Source organism: Tachysurus fulvidraco, chromosome 11 (genome assembly GCF_022655615.1).
Source record: "Tachysurus fulvidraco isolate hzauxx_2018 chromosome 11, HZAU_PFXX_2.0, whole genome shotgun sequence".
Classification (NCBI taxonomy): Eukaryota; Metazoa; Chordata; class Actinopteri; order Siluriformes; family Bagridae; genus Tachysurus; species Tachysurus fulvidraco.
In genome coordinates, this window is record NC_062528.1 from 22,670,486 (window position 1) to 22,687,985 (window position 17,500).

The following is a 17,500-nucleotide window of genomic DNA, read 5'->3' on the forward strand; positions in this document are numbered from 1 at the left end:
CAGTATCAGTACCAGACTCTCTGAGTCAGTATCAGTACCAGACTCACTCAGAGTCAGTATCAGTACCAGACTCTCTCAGAGTCAGTATCAGTACCAGACACACTCAGAGTCAGTATCAGTACCAGACACACTCAGAGTCAGTATCAGTACCAGACTCTCTCAGAGTCAGTATCAGTACCAGACTCTCTCAGAGTCAGTATCAGTACCAGACTCTCTCAGAGTCAGTATCAGTGCCAGACTCTCTCAGAGTCAGTATCAGTACCAGACACACTCAGAGTAAGTATCAGTGCCAGACACACTCAGAGTCAGTATCAGTGCCAGACTCTCTCAGAGTCAGTATCAGTACCAGACACACTCAGAGTCAGTATCAGTACCAGACACACTCAGAGTCAGTATCAGTACCAGACACACTCAGAGTCAGTATCAGTACCAGACACTCTCAGAGTCAGTATCAGTGCCAGACTCTCTCAGAGTCAGTATCAGTGCCAGACTCTCTCAGAGTCAGTATCAGTACCAGACACACTCAGAGTCAGTATCAGTACCAGACTCTCTCAGAGTCAGTATCAGTACCAGACACTCTCAGAGTCAGTATCAGTACCAGACTCTCTCAGAGTCAGTATCAGTACCAGACTCTCTCAGAGTCAGTATCAGTACCAGACTCTCTAAGAGTCAGTATCAGTGCCAGACTCTCTCAGAGTCAGTATCAGTACCAGACACACTCAGAGTCAGTATCAGTGCCAGATTCACTCAGAGTCAGTATCAGTGCCAGACACACTCAGAGTCAGTATCAGTGCCAGACACACTCAGAGTCAGTATCAGTACCAGACACACTCAGAGTCAGTATCAGTACCAGATTCTCTCAGAGTCAGTATCAGTACTAGACATGCTCAGAGTCAGTATCAGTATCAGACTCTCTCAGAGTCAGTATCAGTACCAGACTCTCTCAGAGTCAGTATCAGTGCCAGACTCTCTCAGAGTCAGTATCAGTACCAGACACACTCAGAGTCAGTATCAGTACCAGATTCTCTCAGAGTCAGTATCAGTACTAGACATGCTCAGAGTCAGTATCAGTATCAGACTCTCTCAGAGTCAGTATCAGTACCAGACTCTCTCAGAGTCAGTATCAGTGCCAGACTCTCTCAGAGTCAGTATCAGTACCAGACTCTCTGAGTCAGTATCAGTACCAGACTCTGTCAGAGTCAGTATCAGTGCCAGACTCTCTCAGAGTCAGTATCAGTACCAGACACACTCAGAGTCAGTATCAGTACCAGACACACTCAGAGTCAGTATCAGTACCAGACTCTCTGAGTCAGTATCAGTACCAGACTCACTCAGAGTCAGTATCAGTACCAGACTCTCTCAGAGTCAGTATCAGTACCAGACACACTCAGAGTCAGTATCAGTACCAGACACACTCAGAGTCAGTATCAGTACCAGACTCTCTCAGAGTCAGTATCAGTACCAGACTCTCTCAGAGTCAGTATCAGTACCAGACTCTCTCAGAGTCAGTATCAGTGCCAGACTCTCTCAGAGTCAGTATCAGTACCAGACACACTCAGAGTCAGTATCAGTGCCAGACACACTCAGAGTCAGTATCAGTGCCAGACTCTCTCAGAGTCAGTATCAGTACCAGACACACTCAGAGTCAGTATCAGTACCAGACACACTCAGAGTCAGTATCAGTACCAGACACACTCAGAGTCAGTATCAGTACCAGACTCTCTGAGTCAGTATCAGTACCAGACTCACTCAGAGTCAGTATCAGTACCAGACTCTCTCAGAGTCAGTATCAGTACCAGACACACTCAGAGTCAGTATCAGTACCAGACACACTCAGAGTCAGTATCAGTACCAGACTCTCTCAGAGTCAGTATCAGTACCAGACTCTCTCAGAGTCAGTATCAGTACCAGACTCTCTCAGAGTCAGTATCAGTGCCAGACTCTCTCAGAGTCAGTATCAGTACCAGACACACTCAGAGTCAGTATCAGTGCCAGACTCTCTCAGAGTCAGTATCAGTACCAGACACACTCAGAGTCAGTATCAGTACCAGACACACTCAGAGTCAGTATCAGTACCAGACTCTCTCAGAGTCAGTATCAGTACCAGACACTCTCAGAGTCAGTATCAGTGCCAGACTCTCTCAGAGTCAGTATCAGTGCCAGACTCTCTCAGAGTCAGTATCAGTACCAGACACACTCAGAGTCAGTATCAGTACCAGACACACTCAGAGTCAGTATCAGTACCAGACTCTCTCAGAGTCAGTATCAGTACCAGACACTCTCAGAGTCAGTATCAGTACCAGACTCTCTCAGAGTCAGTATCAGTACCAGACTCTCTCAGAGTCAGTATCAGTACCAGACTCTCTCAGAGTCAGTATCAGTGCCAGACTCTCTCAGAGTCAGTATCAGTACCAGACACACTCAGAGTCAGTATCAGTGCCAGACACACTCAGAGTCAGTATCAGTGCCAGACACACTCAGAGTCAGTATCAGTGCCAGACACACTCAGAGTCAGTATCAGTACCAGACACACTCAGAGTCAGTATCAGTACCAGATTCTCTCAGAGTCAGTATCAGTACTAGACATGCTCAGAGTCAGTATCAGTATCAGACTCTTTCAGAGTCAGTATCAGTACCAGACTCTCTCAGAGTCAGTATCAGTGCCAGACTCTCTCAGAGTCAGTATCAGTACCAGACACACTCAGAGTCAGTATCAGTACCAGATTCTCTCAGAGTCAGTATCAGTACTAGACATGCTCAGAGTCAGTATCAGTATCAGACTCTCTCAGAGTCAGTATCAGTACCAGACTCTCTCAGAGTCAGTATCAGTGCCAGACTCTCTCAGAGTCAGTATCAGTACCAGACTCTCTGAGTCAGTATCAGTACCAGACTCTGTCAGAGTCAGTATCAGTGCCAGACTCTCTTAGAGTCAGTATCAGTACCAGACACACTCAGAGTCAGTATCAGTACCAGACTCTCTCAGAGTCAGTATCAGTACCAGACTCTCTCAGAGTCAGTATCAGTGCCAGACTCTCTCAGAGTCAGTATCAGTACCAGACTCTCTCAGAGTCAGTATCAGTACCAGACTCTCTCAGAGTCAGTATCAGTGCCAGACTCTCTCAGAGTCAGTATCAGTACCAGACACACTCAGAGTCAGTATCAGTACCAGACTCTCTCAGAGTCAGTATCAGTACCAGACACACTCAGAGTCAGTATCAGTACCAGATTCTCTCAGAGTCAGTATCAGTACTAGACATGCTCAGAGTCAGTATCAGTATCAGACTCTCTCAGAGTCAGTATCAGTACCAGACTCTCTCAGAGTCAGTATCAGTGCCAGACTCTCTCAGAGTCAGTATCAGTACCAGACTCTCTCAGAGTCAGTATCAGTACCAGACTCTCTGAGTCAGTATCAGTGCCAGACTCTCTTAGAGTCAGTATCAGTACCAGACACACTCAGAGTCAGTATCAGTACCAGACACACTCAGAGTCAGTATCAGTACCAGACTCTCTCAGAGTCAGTATCAGTACCAGACTCTCTCAGAGTCAGTATCAGTACCAGACACTCTCAGAGTCAGTATCAGTACCAGACACACTCAGAGTCAGTATCAGTACCAGACTCTCTCAGAGTCAGTATCAGTACCAGACCCTCTCAGAGTCAGTATCAGTACCAGACACACTCAGAGTCAGTATCAGTACCAGACTTTCTCAGAGTCAGTATCAGTACCAGACTCTCTCAGAGTCAGTATCAGTACCAGACACACTCAGAGTCAGTATCAGTACAAGACACACTCAGAGTCAGTATCAGTACCAGTCTCAGTATCATAGTTAGTGTCAGCATGAGTACGAGACTCAGTATCAGAGTCAGTGTCAGCGTGAGTACAAGAGTAAGTATCAGAGTCAGTGTCAGCATGAGTATGAGACTCAGTATCAGAGGTAGTGTCAGCATGAGTACAAGAGTAAGTGTCAGTCAGTTTCAGCATGAGTAAAAGAGTCAGTATCAGAGTCAGTTTCAGCATGAGTAAAAGAGTCAGTATCAGAGTCAGTTTCAGCATGAGTATGTAAGTAAGTATCAGAGTCAGAGTCAGTATCTGCATGAGATTTAGTATCAGTATGTAAGTAGTAAGTATCCTTACTAGACAACCACAATCACCGATCAGACGAATGATATTTGGTCTCAAGAACAGCGAAGAAGAAGCAAGTTGTATATCTGTGGCTGATTATGCAAAATGAAGAAGTGTGCTGCCTTAAGTCAGAGTGTGGGATCGCTCGGACCTGACCCAGCGATTAGGATGAATTTAGCGTCTGAGTCAGTGAGTTGTGCAGTGACGTCCACGGCTCCAGATAAAACTTAACACCAAAGGACACTTCGTAATCAAGCGTTTGAGCACAAGTCGTACTAAAGGACGTACGGCAGCAGAAAGCTACACATATATTTAATAAAATATCAACGACTGGCCTGGGGTTATGGCACGGAATAATACACGAGACCTTGTCAAGTGAATATCAGTATCAATATCAGAGTCAGTATTAAGTATTAAGTATTAATGTCAGTATCAGAGTCAGTATTAAGTATTATTAATATTTAGTATTAATGTCAGTATCAGAGTCAGTTTTAATATTAGTCAGAATTTGTGTCAGAGTCGTTATTACTGTCAGAGTTAGTTTTAATATCAGAGTCAGTATTAGCATCAAAGTCAATATTAATATCAGAGTCAATATAAATATCAGATTCAGTATTAGTATTAGTCAGAGTCAGTAAGAATATCAGAGTCAGTATTAATGTCAGTCAGTATTGGTATCTGAGTCTGAATTCGTATCAGAGTCGTTACGGGTGAGTCAGTATTAATGACAGAGTCATTAATAGTATCAAAGTCACTATTAATATGAGAGTTAGTATTCATATCAGAGTCAGTATTAATATCAGAGTCAGTATGAGTGTCAGAGTCAGTAATATTATCAGAGTCAGTATGAGTGCCAGAGTTAGTATTCATATCAGAGTCAGTATTAATATCAGACTCAGTATTAGTGTCAGAGTCAGTATTAGTATCAAGGTCAGTATTAATATGAGAGTCAGTATTTATATCAGAGTCAGTATTAGTGTCAGAGTCAGTATTAGTGTCAGAGTCAGTATTATTATCACAGTATGAGTGTCAGAGCCAGTGTTAATATGAGAGTTATCAGAGTCAGTATTAATATCAGAGTCAGTATGAGTGTCATAGCCAGTAGTAGTGTCAGAGTCAGTATTAGTGTCAGAGTCAATATTAGTGTCAGAGTCAGTATGAGTGTCAGAGCCACTGTTAATATGAGAGTTAGTATTCATATCAGAGTCAGTATGAGTGTCAGAGCCACTGTTAATATGAGAGTTATCAGAGTCAGTATTAATATCAGAGTCAGTATGAGTGTCATAGTCAGTATTAGTGTCAGAGTCAGTATTAGTGTCAGAGTCAGTATGAGTGTCATAGTCAATATTAGTGTGAGTCAGTATTAGTGTCAGAGTCAGTATGAGTGTCATAGTCAGTATTCATATCAGAGTCAGTATGAGTGTCAGAGCCAGTATTAATATGAGAGTTAGTATTCATATCAGAGTCAGTATTAATATCAGAGTCAGTATGAGTGTCATAGTCAGTATTAGTGTCAGAGTCAGTATTCATATCAGAGTCAGTATGAGTGTCAGAGCCAGTATTAATATGAGACTTAGTATTCATATCAGAGTCAGTATTAATATCAGAGTCAGTATGAGTGTCATAGTCAGTATTAGTGTCAGAGTCAGTATTAGTGTCAGAGTCAGTATGAGTGTCATAGTCAGTATTAGTGTCAGAGTCAGTATTAGTGTCAGAGTCAGTATGAGTGTCATAGTCAGTATTAGTGTGAGTCAGTATTAGTGTCAGAGTCAGTATGAGTGTCATAGTCAGTATTCATATCAGAGTCAGTATGAGTGTCAGAGCCAGTATTAATATGAGAGTTAGTATTCATATCAGAGTCAGTATTAATATCAGAGTCAGTATGAGTGTCATAGTCAGTATTAGTGTCAGAGTCAGTATTCATATCAGAGTCAGTATGAGTGTCAGAGCCAGTATGAATATGAGACTTAGTATTCATATCAGAGTCAGTATTAATATCAGAGTCAGTATTAGTGTCAGAGTCAGTATTAGTGTCAGAGTCAGTATGAGTGTCATAGTCAGTATTAGTGTCAGAGTCAGTATTAGTGTCAGAGTCAGTATGAGTGTCATAGTCAGTATTAGTGTGAGTCAGTATTAGTGTCATAGTCAGTATGAGTGTCATAGTCAGTATTCATATCAGAGTCAGTATGAGTGTCAGAGCCAGTATTAATATGAGAGTTAGTATTCATATCAGAGTCAGTATTAATATCAGAGGCAGTATGAGTGTCATAGTCAGTATTAGTGTCAGAGTCAGTATTCATATCAGAGTCAGTATGAGTGTCAGAGCCAGTATTAATATGAGACTTAGTATTCATATCAGAGTCAGTATTAATATCAGAGTCAGTATGAGTGTCATAGTCAGTATTAGTGTCAGAGTCAGTATTAGTGTCAGAGTCAGTATGAGTGTCATAGTCAGTATTAGTGTCAGAGTCAGTATTAGTGTCAGAGTCAGTATGAGTGTCATAGTCAGTATTAGTGTGAGTCAGTATTAGTGTCAGAGTCAGTATGAGTGTCATAGTCAGTATTCATATCAGAGTCAGTATGAGTGTCAGAGCCAGTATTAATATGAGAGTTAGTATTCATATCAGAGTCAGTATTAATATCAGAGTCAGTATGAGTGTCATAGTCAGTATTAGTGTCAGAGTCAGTATTCATATCAGAGTCAGTATGAGTGTCAGAGCCAGTATTAATATGAGACTTAGTATTCATATCAGAGTCAGTATTAATATCAGAGTCAGTATGAGTGTCATAGTCAGTATTAGTGTCAGAGTCAGTATTAATATTAGAGTCAGTATTAATATCAGAGTGCATTTCTCTGTACTGCTGCCCCACAGAGAGCACTTTCTCGGAGTTGCCCCTTGTTATGATGCCTGAGCACATGCACATAATCTCCCCCTAGTTCTATTCTGTGAAGCTGTAACTAATCATGTCCACAGAGACGCACAGAGCTCCCGGTGCAGACCTTCATCACCAGACACACGTGAAGAGGACGTGTGTGTGTCTTACAAACAGATTGCAATGCAGCAGTAAAAGTGGAGTGTGTGCTGAGGTGTGTGAGGGTGAGGAACGCCGACTGACGCGGTTCACAGGAAGCACAGCAACGTGCTGTTTGGACAGGGTTCGATTTCTGTCGCTCAATTAACGGATTTGAATATGGATAAAATAAATACAAGAGACTCGTGTTAAACTAATCTGGTCTGAATAGGGCTTAAATCTCATCCCGGTAAAAAACGTCACATCCATCTTCCTCTCTGACGTCTGATAAATTGTGTAAAGGTTATTTTATAAACTGTGGTAATAATCTAAATTAGTTTCATGTGCTCTTGCTTTGTCCTCACGATCGAGCCACACCTCTGCTACCTATTTAAGTCAGGATCGATAATAAACGAGCTTCCTGCATTCAGTCCGTGTCCTAGGGGAAGATCACGGCTTTCAAGCTAATTGGAAATTTGGAATCGGCCCTTTCTGTGGCTACATAAGGAGAAGCCAGATCGCCGCACATGGCTGGGTTTAATGAGTCACCAGGGGAGGGGAGAGGAGGGGATGTATGGGGGGATGTAATGGGGCAGTTTGGATTTGGGGCACACCGGCTTTTGGCCTGTGAGCCCCGGAGGGCAGCTGGGTACACCACCTGTTATAGAACTGTGAAGTGGATCTCATCTAAGATTTGGCTGCTACACCAGATATCCAGTGGGGTTGAAAAGAGCGAGGGATTAAAAGAGGAATAGAAAGTCACAGCACACGTGTCAATGGATTAAACGTCATGTTGCAAGCGATTTGTTTCTGTGATACCTTTGCGGTGCTCACAACCACGCGATCGGTAGTCAGTAGATGAACTTTCACCTCACTGTGCTAGCTAGATTATCTAGTGTTATACATTCTCACTGTTCTGTTCTACTTTAAAGGTGCGGTCTCCGATATTTGAGAAATGCTTCAGAAAACCGAGTCGGGACGACAAACTAAACAAAAATCAAAACAAACGTGTAGCCAATGAGCAGAAAGGGGCGTGTCTTGTCGATATGGGCGGAGAGAGTGTTCGGTGCGCATGTGTGATGTTAGCAGAAAGCGGTTTTAACATTGACATGGAGGATAAAAACAAAGAAAGAAAGAGAAGAAAGACTTACGATAAGGACAAGAAGTAGGACGTGTTAATATAGGATCAGCTTTCCAGCGCTGGAGAGAACTGAAGGAGCAGGAAGTTGGCCACATATTCACAGGTTGGAGTTTCCCAAGTCAATAACTCCTGAGCTAAACGCTGTTACTACACAAAACGCGGTTGTAGCTGCGTCTCTACATTACTACGATAGAAAAGAGGTGTTATTTGTGTAGTAACAGCGTTTAGCTCAGGAGTTATTGACTCGGGAAATAAAACCGCTTCCTGCTAACGTCACACACGCGCACCGAACACTCTCTCCGCCAATACTGACAAGACACGCCCCTTTCTGCTCATTGGATACACGTTTGTTTTGATTTTTGTTTAGCTTGTCGTCCCGACTCGGTTTTCTGAAGCGTTTCTCAAATATCGGAGACCGCACCTTTAAGTTCACTAGGATTCTTCGTAACTCGTTCCATCCAGGTTCAGGTGAACTACGGCTAAAATCCCCGTCGTCAGACTGTCAGATTTCTTGTAAATTATTAGTGCTGAAAAAGTTCAGGTTTCAATATATTATAATATTGTATTGTTTTTTAAAAGTTTCTCTAAAAGAAGTATAGAAAAAACATATCGATCTACACACTTTAACCCCTTTTACCAGTAAGATGACGAACAGAGACGTACGGGACGTTTTCACTCGGTATAAAGAACCGAAAGATGTCGTGTCTGTGAGTCTGATCTAAAATGAGTCGTTCCTCTGTTAATAATCTTACACTGAGTTTTAGTGTTGAAGAGAAATAAATCTGAGCTGCTTTTTAGATGAACGAGAACTCGGAGCTTCTCAGAGAACAGAAATGGGTTTGATATCGACATTTACTCTGAAGGTACAAACATCTGTGTGGAGAAAAAGAACCAGTTTTACTGTCACCTCTAGTATTGTAGATAAAAACAGAAATATTGATATCGTACTACAATTTCTTAAAGTCACATGAGCCTCATATGAACACCTCTGTGGAGTGAGACGAGACAAAGACGTCCGATCGTCAACACGGACGCAATAAAGACGGGAGGAAATGAAATTTTTGAACTGTGGGGAAAAAAGACTAAACATATACAGAGATTCTACACTGTATCTAGATTCATTCATTCATTCATTCATTCATTCATCTTCTACCGCTTATCCGAACTTCTCGGGTCACGGGGAGCCTGTGCCTATCTCAGGCGTCATCGGGCATCGAGGCAGGATACACCCTGGACGGAGTGCCAACCCATCACAGGGCACACACACACACACTCATTCACTCACATACACACTCACACACTACGGACAATTTTCCAGAGATGCCAATCAACCTACCATGCATGTCTTTGGACCTGGGGAGGAAACCTGAGTACCCGGAGGAAACCCCCGAGGCACGGGGAGAACATGCAAACTCCACACACACAAGGCAGAGGCGGGAATCGAACCCCCAACCCTGGAGGTGTGAGGCAAACGTGCTAACCACTAAGCCACCGTGTCCCCCCTCTGTATATAGATCACTATTTAAATTTTGGCACATTCGTATCGATCGTGTTACCGAGCAGATTTTATTTTGAAGCTTGTATGTTCGCAGCTCACTCCGGCAGACTAAATGCTAACTACTGAAACTCCTCTATGGTGTAAATGTTTCTAAAATATCTCTACATTTCAATTACATTTTTTTTTATGAACTTAAAAAAAAAAAAAGCACTCAGAGCACTCGGTTTTCCGCATCGTTGGATTCGGAGGAGTAAAAAAAAAAAAGAGGATAACGATGTAGATAAGAAGATGAGAGAAGTTTAGAGATGATTTCTATCTAAAAGAAATTCCCTTATCGACGGTCTACGAGCAGTGGAGTGGTTTATTCTCCTCTCGCTGAGGATCTTGACTACCTCAGTGATTATAATAATGTGTCTAACATGATGCAATATCATACTTATAACGGTGTCATCACACAAACAGCTTTTTTTTTGTACACATAAACAAAAAAGTCATTACTTGTGTGCCATCTGTCTGATGATTTCTGTGATAATGTTGGTTACAGCATCGTGTTTGTGTCCGAGGAATAAAAATGCAGAATTTTTTCCGTGTTGTCTTTACTATTGTGAATTCAGTCAAGGGAAAAAAAAATTCCATCAAATATCACGTCAAATATATATAAGGCACCGTATTTATTCCTTTTCGAGTCATTACGACTTTTTATTTCATCCGTAGACTCGAAAAAAGTGGTTTGTTTTAAACACAAATCCTACGCTAGATGGACAAAAGTATGTGCACCCCTTGTCCATTACACCTATATGTTGGTTCCTGCTTGAAGGCTTCAGATGTACAGGACTTCTCTGTATGCTGTAGCTTTACACTTCTCTTCACTGGGAATATGAGGCTTGAACCTGTTCCACATGTAGATGGTTATTAGAACAGTAAAGATGGGAATAAATCTGGGATGAGATGTTCCACAAGCACATGAGTGTGATGGCTATATGCACCGATCGACAGTGTGCTTCGGTTTAAAGGCGCGTAGATTTAGAATTCCCGTAGAAACCCATTCAAGCTCATTAAGAATCAATTCTGAGATTTCTATCAATACGAGGTGAAAGAATGGAGTGTTTAAATGCCATTTCATTCCCCTTTTAACTTTAAAATGCTAGAACGATATTGCAGGCAAAACATATATTTCCATACATACTGTATATGATCCCTGCACACTGAAGTGCTAATAAAAATGCTAATTCAATAATAAAATGATTCCCAGATATTGAGTTGTTTAATAGCTTACAGAAACAGATCATTAATAAAGTGTATGGTCATGAGGACATGATCCTACGCTGGCCCACGCCTCTGCTCGTCCTCATCCTCGTTCTTATCCTGATACCAGCGTCCATGGTACTGATCAGAATTAGCATTTAGCATCAACAGCCCTTATATGCCTCACTGAGCATTATGTGCGCTCTGTCTGTCTGCCGTTTATCCCATCACCGATGCCAGCCTTGTTTCTGACAGTCTGGTGAATCAGCTGGCTCACTTTTGCGTCCACTCCCTCGCTTCTGGCCCAAATTAACCTCCTGTCACTGGGCCACAATGGAAGTGGGCATGGCCTGGTCTGATTTATCCCACATTTAGCCTTCAAAGGGGGCAAGCGACCCCACCCTCCCCTCGCCGCTCGGCAAGCGGCCCTGCCTGGGAAAAGAGTGTCAGTCTTTTAGACAGATTGACAAGGCTTGAGTGGGGTGTGTCTCTGGTCAATGAGTGTATTTAAGACTAAATAGGACACATGACACTCGATGCGTGAGTGTGTTTGGAGTGGGTTGTCCGGTTTCTGCCCACATGCTCTGGGACAGGAATATAGACTCCTGTTTCGGAGACACTATCATTTCAATTCCATACACACTCAAGGATCCTGAGTCCATCTTCATGGATTAACAGCCATCTTGTTTTTGTTTTGATCGCTAACCTGTCGTGCCCTTGATTACGACAATGTGGACACAAAGATTCATTCTCTTTAACGGACTTCTTTTCTGGAGTCTGGTTGTTAGCCCTCACTCTTCTCTGCAAGTCTTAGTCCCTGTGTTACTCCCAACAGACTCGGGCCCTGCAGAGGCGGCTGAGGAAAGGGTCACGCCGGCCCCCGCCTCGGGACATGATGAAGACAACACCTTGGCATACACAGGTACTGTTACTGCTGCTTCTTCTACTCATCCGTGGTGTCCATCAGCATCCATCTGTGGTACCTAAATGACGTCATGCGGTAAAAAAATACGATAACTAGCATCCATGTACAGAAATTCAGATAAGCTATGAGTGATTCATAGTTTCTTGTTCTGTTTGACTGAGATGTTTCTTGTTTTTAGTTTTAAACCATTTCCGAATAGCTAAATCGTCACCATGACGACCCTATATTACGGGGTCTCACTAGACATAACAGGATAATGTTACGATGTAGGAAACAACTGCTACGTGATCTCGGTAAACAACTTTTGCTATCATGAGCTCATGGCCTTTCTGAACTGTCGTATGATGTCATTAAGGACACTGAAATAATGACGGTCTGTTATCTTAATTCATCAGAGAAAATATAGAATATTCAGATGACGCAACCGGTCGAACATACGAGAGCCTTTTAATTAACTAATGCAATGTGAAATTTCTTCAAAGTATCTCTAGCATTTTTTTTTTATTTATTTTTTTTTTGGAAATGTTCTGAAATATAGAAAACAAGTTCATGAAATAATTTCCGATGTTAATCATTCGATTGACGTCATTGTGGAATGGGCGGAGCTTAAAGCCATCTTGGTTGCCGAAACAGTGACATACTGTAAAGACGTTTCTGTTGAGTTTTAATCGTACATGTCCGTCTCAAGCAGATCCGTGTGAACTTTTCAGAAAGGAAAGAAAAAAGGCTCGTTTTCCGCCATTTATATCTTCATTCGTTATTAAATTTAGCATCGATTCTACAGGAATCAATCTTTAGAGCTTTGACTTGTGGCCTTGAATGGTGACCCGAGCAGCTGTATTCATTTACCTTCCTGTTCTCCGTGATTAGCCGTGAAGATAAGATTCGCCCGCGGCTTCGCGAGCGAAAATCCTCAATGTTTCGGCTTAAACGCTTTCTCCCTCTCCGAGTGAAGAGCATGTCTTCGTAATGCACTCATTTCCTCTAATAAACCCAAAGACACAGCAAGCTCGTGTCCTGCCTTCAGGCTCCGTCTCACTCCAGATGTAATTACCTCGGTCGAGAGTGCGAGGTCGCTTTCCACTTCTTATTCCCCATCGACTCACCGAACTCGGAGCTTAATCTTGTCCATGGTCAACGCTATCCATATCCATACCGGGTTCATTCTGTAGAGTGGAAGACAGATCAGCAGTGCAAACATCTGATTATTCTGGACCACGGAGCTCGGTGCATTGAAGAGCCCTGACAACCTGTTGTGTAATTGTTCTTGTCATGATTAGCATGGTTGAGAGGATGCTAAGCAGGCCCGCCTGTGCCGCTCTGAGCTAAACACGCTAATAAGCCATCCACAGACGGAGGCTCTAGGCTAGTCGCCAGGCTTCGGGGTTGGAGAGGGGGAAGGGGGTCAGGGGGAAAAGTCAAACGCCTCTCTTTTGTGAGTCTGGACGTCCATATGGTGTCCTTATGTCTGTCTGAATTGTGTGAAGTTTGACTTGAAGGGTGTGAAGTAGCAGCTTGAGGAACATACAGTCGCTCAAACACACACACACACACACAGTAGTTTCTACATAATTATGTTTGTATGAGTGTAACATAAGGATACTTAGCCTACTGTTGATAAATTCTAGATTATGATTGGTCAGAAAGTGTCAGAATATTTATTGTAACAACAGCGATAAGTTTTTTTTTTGTAGTTTCTCGCTAACCTGATATTTTTCATCAAGTTCTTAGGAGATGATAGAATCTGGGATTGGGCAGATCAGTGTAGATACTCGATGACATCTTGATTATATTCCTGGAAAAAATATTCTGGAGAAGTCAAAAAGCTTTTATTGTCATTTCAACCATATACAGATTTACATTTACATTTACAGCATGTGACAGACGCCCTTATCCAGAGCGACGTACATAAGTGCTTAAATCTCTAACACTGAATACATTAATGCTGCTCACTAGGTTACATACTTAAGATACCATGAGTTTAAAACATTTGTTCAAAGTTACAATGAAAAAGTGTCAAAGGTTGTTTTTTTTTTGTTTGTTTTTTAAATGCCAAAGATAAGGAAAGAAGTGCTAGTTGAAGTGTTTCCTGAATAAGTAGGTCTTCAACCACCGCTTGAAAATAGCCAGTGACTCGGCTGTCCGGACCTCTAGGGGAAGTTCATCCCACCACCTTGGTGCCAGAACAGAGAAGAGTCTTGTAGTATACTTGCCTCTTACCCTGAGAGATGGTGGGACCAGTCGAGCAGTGCTGGTAGATCGGAGGTTGTGGGGTGCAGTGTGAGGAGTGATGAGGGCTTTGGGGTAAGAGGGAGCTGGTCTGTTTTTGGCTTTGTAGGCCAGCATCAGTGTTCTGAATCTGATGCGTGCAGCTACCAGAAGCTAGCAGAGGGATCGCAGCAGGGGGAGGGGGGGGGGTACTTTGGCAGGTTGAAAACAAGCCGTGCAGCTGCATTTTGGATCATTTTGGACGGATTGCGTTCATAGGTAGATGACGCAGTACACAGTGAAATGAAAGGTTTCTCCAGGACCATAGGGCTACAGTGATGCAGCAGGATTGGGGAGGGAGATGTAATTTCCTCAGCCTTCACAGAAAGTTGCTGGGGTTTCTTGGTGATGGAGCTGGTGTTGGTTGAGTGACCAGGTGAAGTTCTCTGCCAGATAAACACCAAGGAATTTGGTGCTCTTGACCGAGAATCCTTCGATGTTCAGTGGAGAGTGGTCTCTCTGTGCTCTCCAGCAGCGAGTGTACTCTCTGTGCTCTCATGAAGATGGTCAACAACCAGTAGGCTTAACTTCTAAGTCAGGTGCTGAGGGATGATTGGACCACACAGTTGATGGAACACACCCTTGATTGTCCAGGTGGGTGTGGGCCAGATGGATGTTAGCAGAACGTGGAGGTTAGGTGGAGTGTTAGCATTAAGGTGAAGGTGTTCATGCTTTCAACACTCCCTGGTTTGTTCACATAGCAGAAGAGGGGCGGAGCTACCAGGGGCTGATTCCAGACCAGAAAACAATTCAAGATGGCCGACAGCACTCCGCTTAGCACGGTGGCTTAGTGGTTAGCACGTTCGCCTCACACCTCCAGGGTCGGGGGTTCGATTCCCGCCTCCGCCTTGTGTGTGTGGAGTTTGCATGTTCTCCCCGTGCCTCAGGGGTTTCCTCCGGGTACTCCGGTTTCCTCCCCCGGTCCAAAGACATGCATGGTAGGTTGATTGGCATCTCTGGAAAATTGTCCGTAGTGTGAGTGTGTGTGTGGATGAGAGTGTGTGTGTGCCCTGTGATGGGTTGGCACTCCGTCCAGGGTGTATCCTGCCTCGATGCCCGATGACGCCTGAGATAGGCACAGGCTCCCCGTGACCCGAGAAGTTCGGATAAGCGGTAGAAGATGAATGAATGAATGAAAGTTTTAAGATGTTATGTGCGTCTGATGTCATTCACCATGGACTTGGAAATGGTTTCTACTTCCTGTAATTAAAAGTATTGGTGTTCCATTTGAGACAACGTGACCCTTCTAACGTTTAGACCCCAGAGTACATAGTGCGTAGCGTACGTGTAAGTGCAAAGTGTGTAGTAGGTCATTTAGGATGCAGCTTTAGTGTAAAATACACAATTGCAATGAGTCATTATACATTTGTCAGAAGTGTGTGAGGGTTCAGCAGATTGTGTCTCGTTTCTTGCCTGGCTGGATATTTGTGTGTGTGTGTGTGTGTGTGTGTGTGTGTGTGTGTGTGTGTGTGTGTGTGTGTAGGGGTGAGATCTCATGCTGTGGGTTGTAAATCTGCAGAGAACCTGCGCTCCGAGCTCCTCTGGCGCGTGTTGTGAGGTCAGCAGCACCACATATCCCATCCATCATATTTATAGAGCTCATCACAGCGGCAGCCTTGTTTTGGCAGCTGACAGCAGCAGGGAGACAAAGAGCGGCCTTTCCGTGTGTTTTTTTACTCCTCTTTCATGAGAAGGACAAAAAGGCAGCTATGACTAAAAGGTGTTGTTGTGATGTGAACAAGATGGAGTGTGTCAGGGAAAGAGAGTGTAATACCAAAGGTCGTGTCGAGGATACGTTAACCGGATGATGTCAAACCCTCTTCACATTCGGTTTCATTCAGAAAGTAGACACGGATGATGTTGACTTGGCAATTCCGGCGTCCATACGATTCAGTCTGAACGAGTCACTGCGGTGAACGGATCGGTATCAATACCCGTTCTGATTATTCAGTCAGTGGACTGACTGAGTCACCAAATTAGGCAAAGAATCTCACAAAGGTGGTTTATTAAAGTAGCCTGTGAATGAGTTAGTGCCCTTTGGATCAGCGAATCGTTTGGATCTTGTAGGAGATTCAGTGGCTCAGCGTAGAGAACCGGAGTCTATCCTTTTGGAGAGTCATTTAGCGAGAGAGGAGAGACAACGTTTAGACATTTAGCGAGTCATTCTTTGAATCAGGGACTCTGTCATGATGGAGATTTGTTCCTTTCCCATTCGGTGAATAACATTTTGAATCAACGAATCATTTTGTGACATCCTAGATTCTCTCATTCATTTAGTAAGTCTGTTTGATTTAATAAATCTTTTTTGACATGACCAATTTACTTCTTCTCTAATTAGTGGATCGGTGTTTGACTCGTGATTCTTTCTTACAAAGACGGAGATTTACTCTTTAGACATTCTGTGAACGACAGTTTGAATAAGTGAATCGTTTTGTCATGTCCGAGATTCTTTCCTTTGGGATTTAATGTGTCAGGGTTTGATTCAGTGAATCTTTTTTTTTTGTCATGACTGAGATTATTTTTTTTCCCTTTAAAGTGGAACAGTATTTGATTCAGTGAATCTTTCTGTAAGGATGGAGATTTTCTTTTTAGTCATTCTGTGGATGACAGTTTAGAATGAAAGGTTCTTCTCTCCAGTTCAACGAGTCATTCTATGAATCAGTGAATCTTTCTGTCTCTTTTTGCATCTAGTGAGATGTTGTTCGTGTCAGCGAATCCTTCTGTCATAACTGAGATTGACTCATACAGTACATGTTCAGTGTGTCAGTACAGAATAAGTGAATCATTCTGTCATGACTGAGATCTGCTCCTTTCTATAATTACAGAAATTCTATCCTTTTGCATTCAGTGGACCAGTCAGTGAATCTAACGTTCTCGACAGATATCGACTCCTGTGGCTATCCGGTGGCTCTTTCCGTAACAGTTGAAATTGAATTATTAATACAGTATTTGATTTCAATCTTTCTGCCATGATTTAGATTCTTTTCTTTCACATTTAGTGAATCATTTTTTGAATCAGTGAATCATTTTGTCATGGCTGAGATTTTCTGCACTGTTCCTCAATAAGAACATAAACACAAGCAGACAAAATATTATGACAAGCATTTCATTTTAAAGACCACTGGGTTGTCGATCGGAGGATCGGGGTTCAATCCCCAAAACTGCCAAGCTGCCACTGTTGGACCCTTGAGCGAGACACTTACCCCTCCCTGCTCGAGGGGTTCTGTATCATAGCTGCCCCTGCGCTCCAACCCAAATCTCCTCAGTTGAACCCAGCCTCATCCATAAAG

General features: G+C 43.0%; 1 protein-coding gene across 7 annotated transcripts in view; it reads left to right on the top strand.

Annotated features, from left to right (window-relative positions):
• robo1 (roundabout, axon guidance receptor, homolog 1 (Drosophila)) overlaps positions 1 to 17,500 on the top strand; it is a 295,430-nt gene that overhangs the window by 96,819 nt on the left and 181,111 nt on the right. The window contains exon 3 of one of the 7 annotated variants that reach the window (XM_047820606.1): positions 11,853 to 11,939. The exons of 2 other annotated variants lie outside the window; for them this stretch is intronic. In XM_047820606.1, the coding sequence (XP_047676562.1) occupies positions 11,853 to 11,939 (87 nt within the window). Of the gene's footprint in view, positions 1 to 11,577; positions 11,940 to 17,500 lie in introns of those variants that run through there. 4 more of the 7 variants (XM_047820609.1, XM_047820605.1, XM_047820612.1 and 1 more) reach the window with 4 other exon arrangements.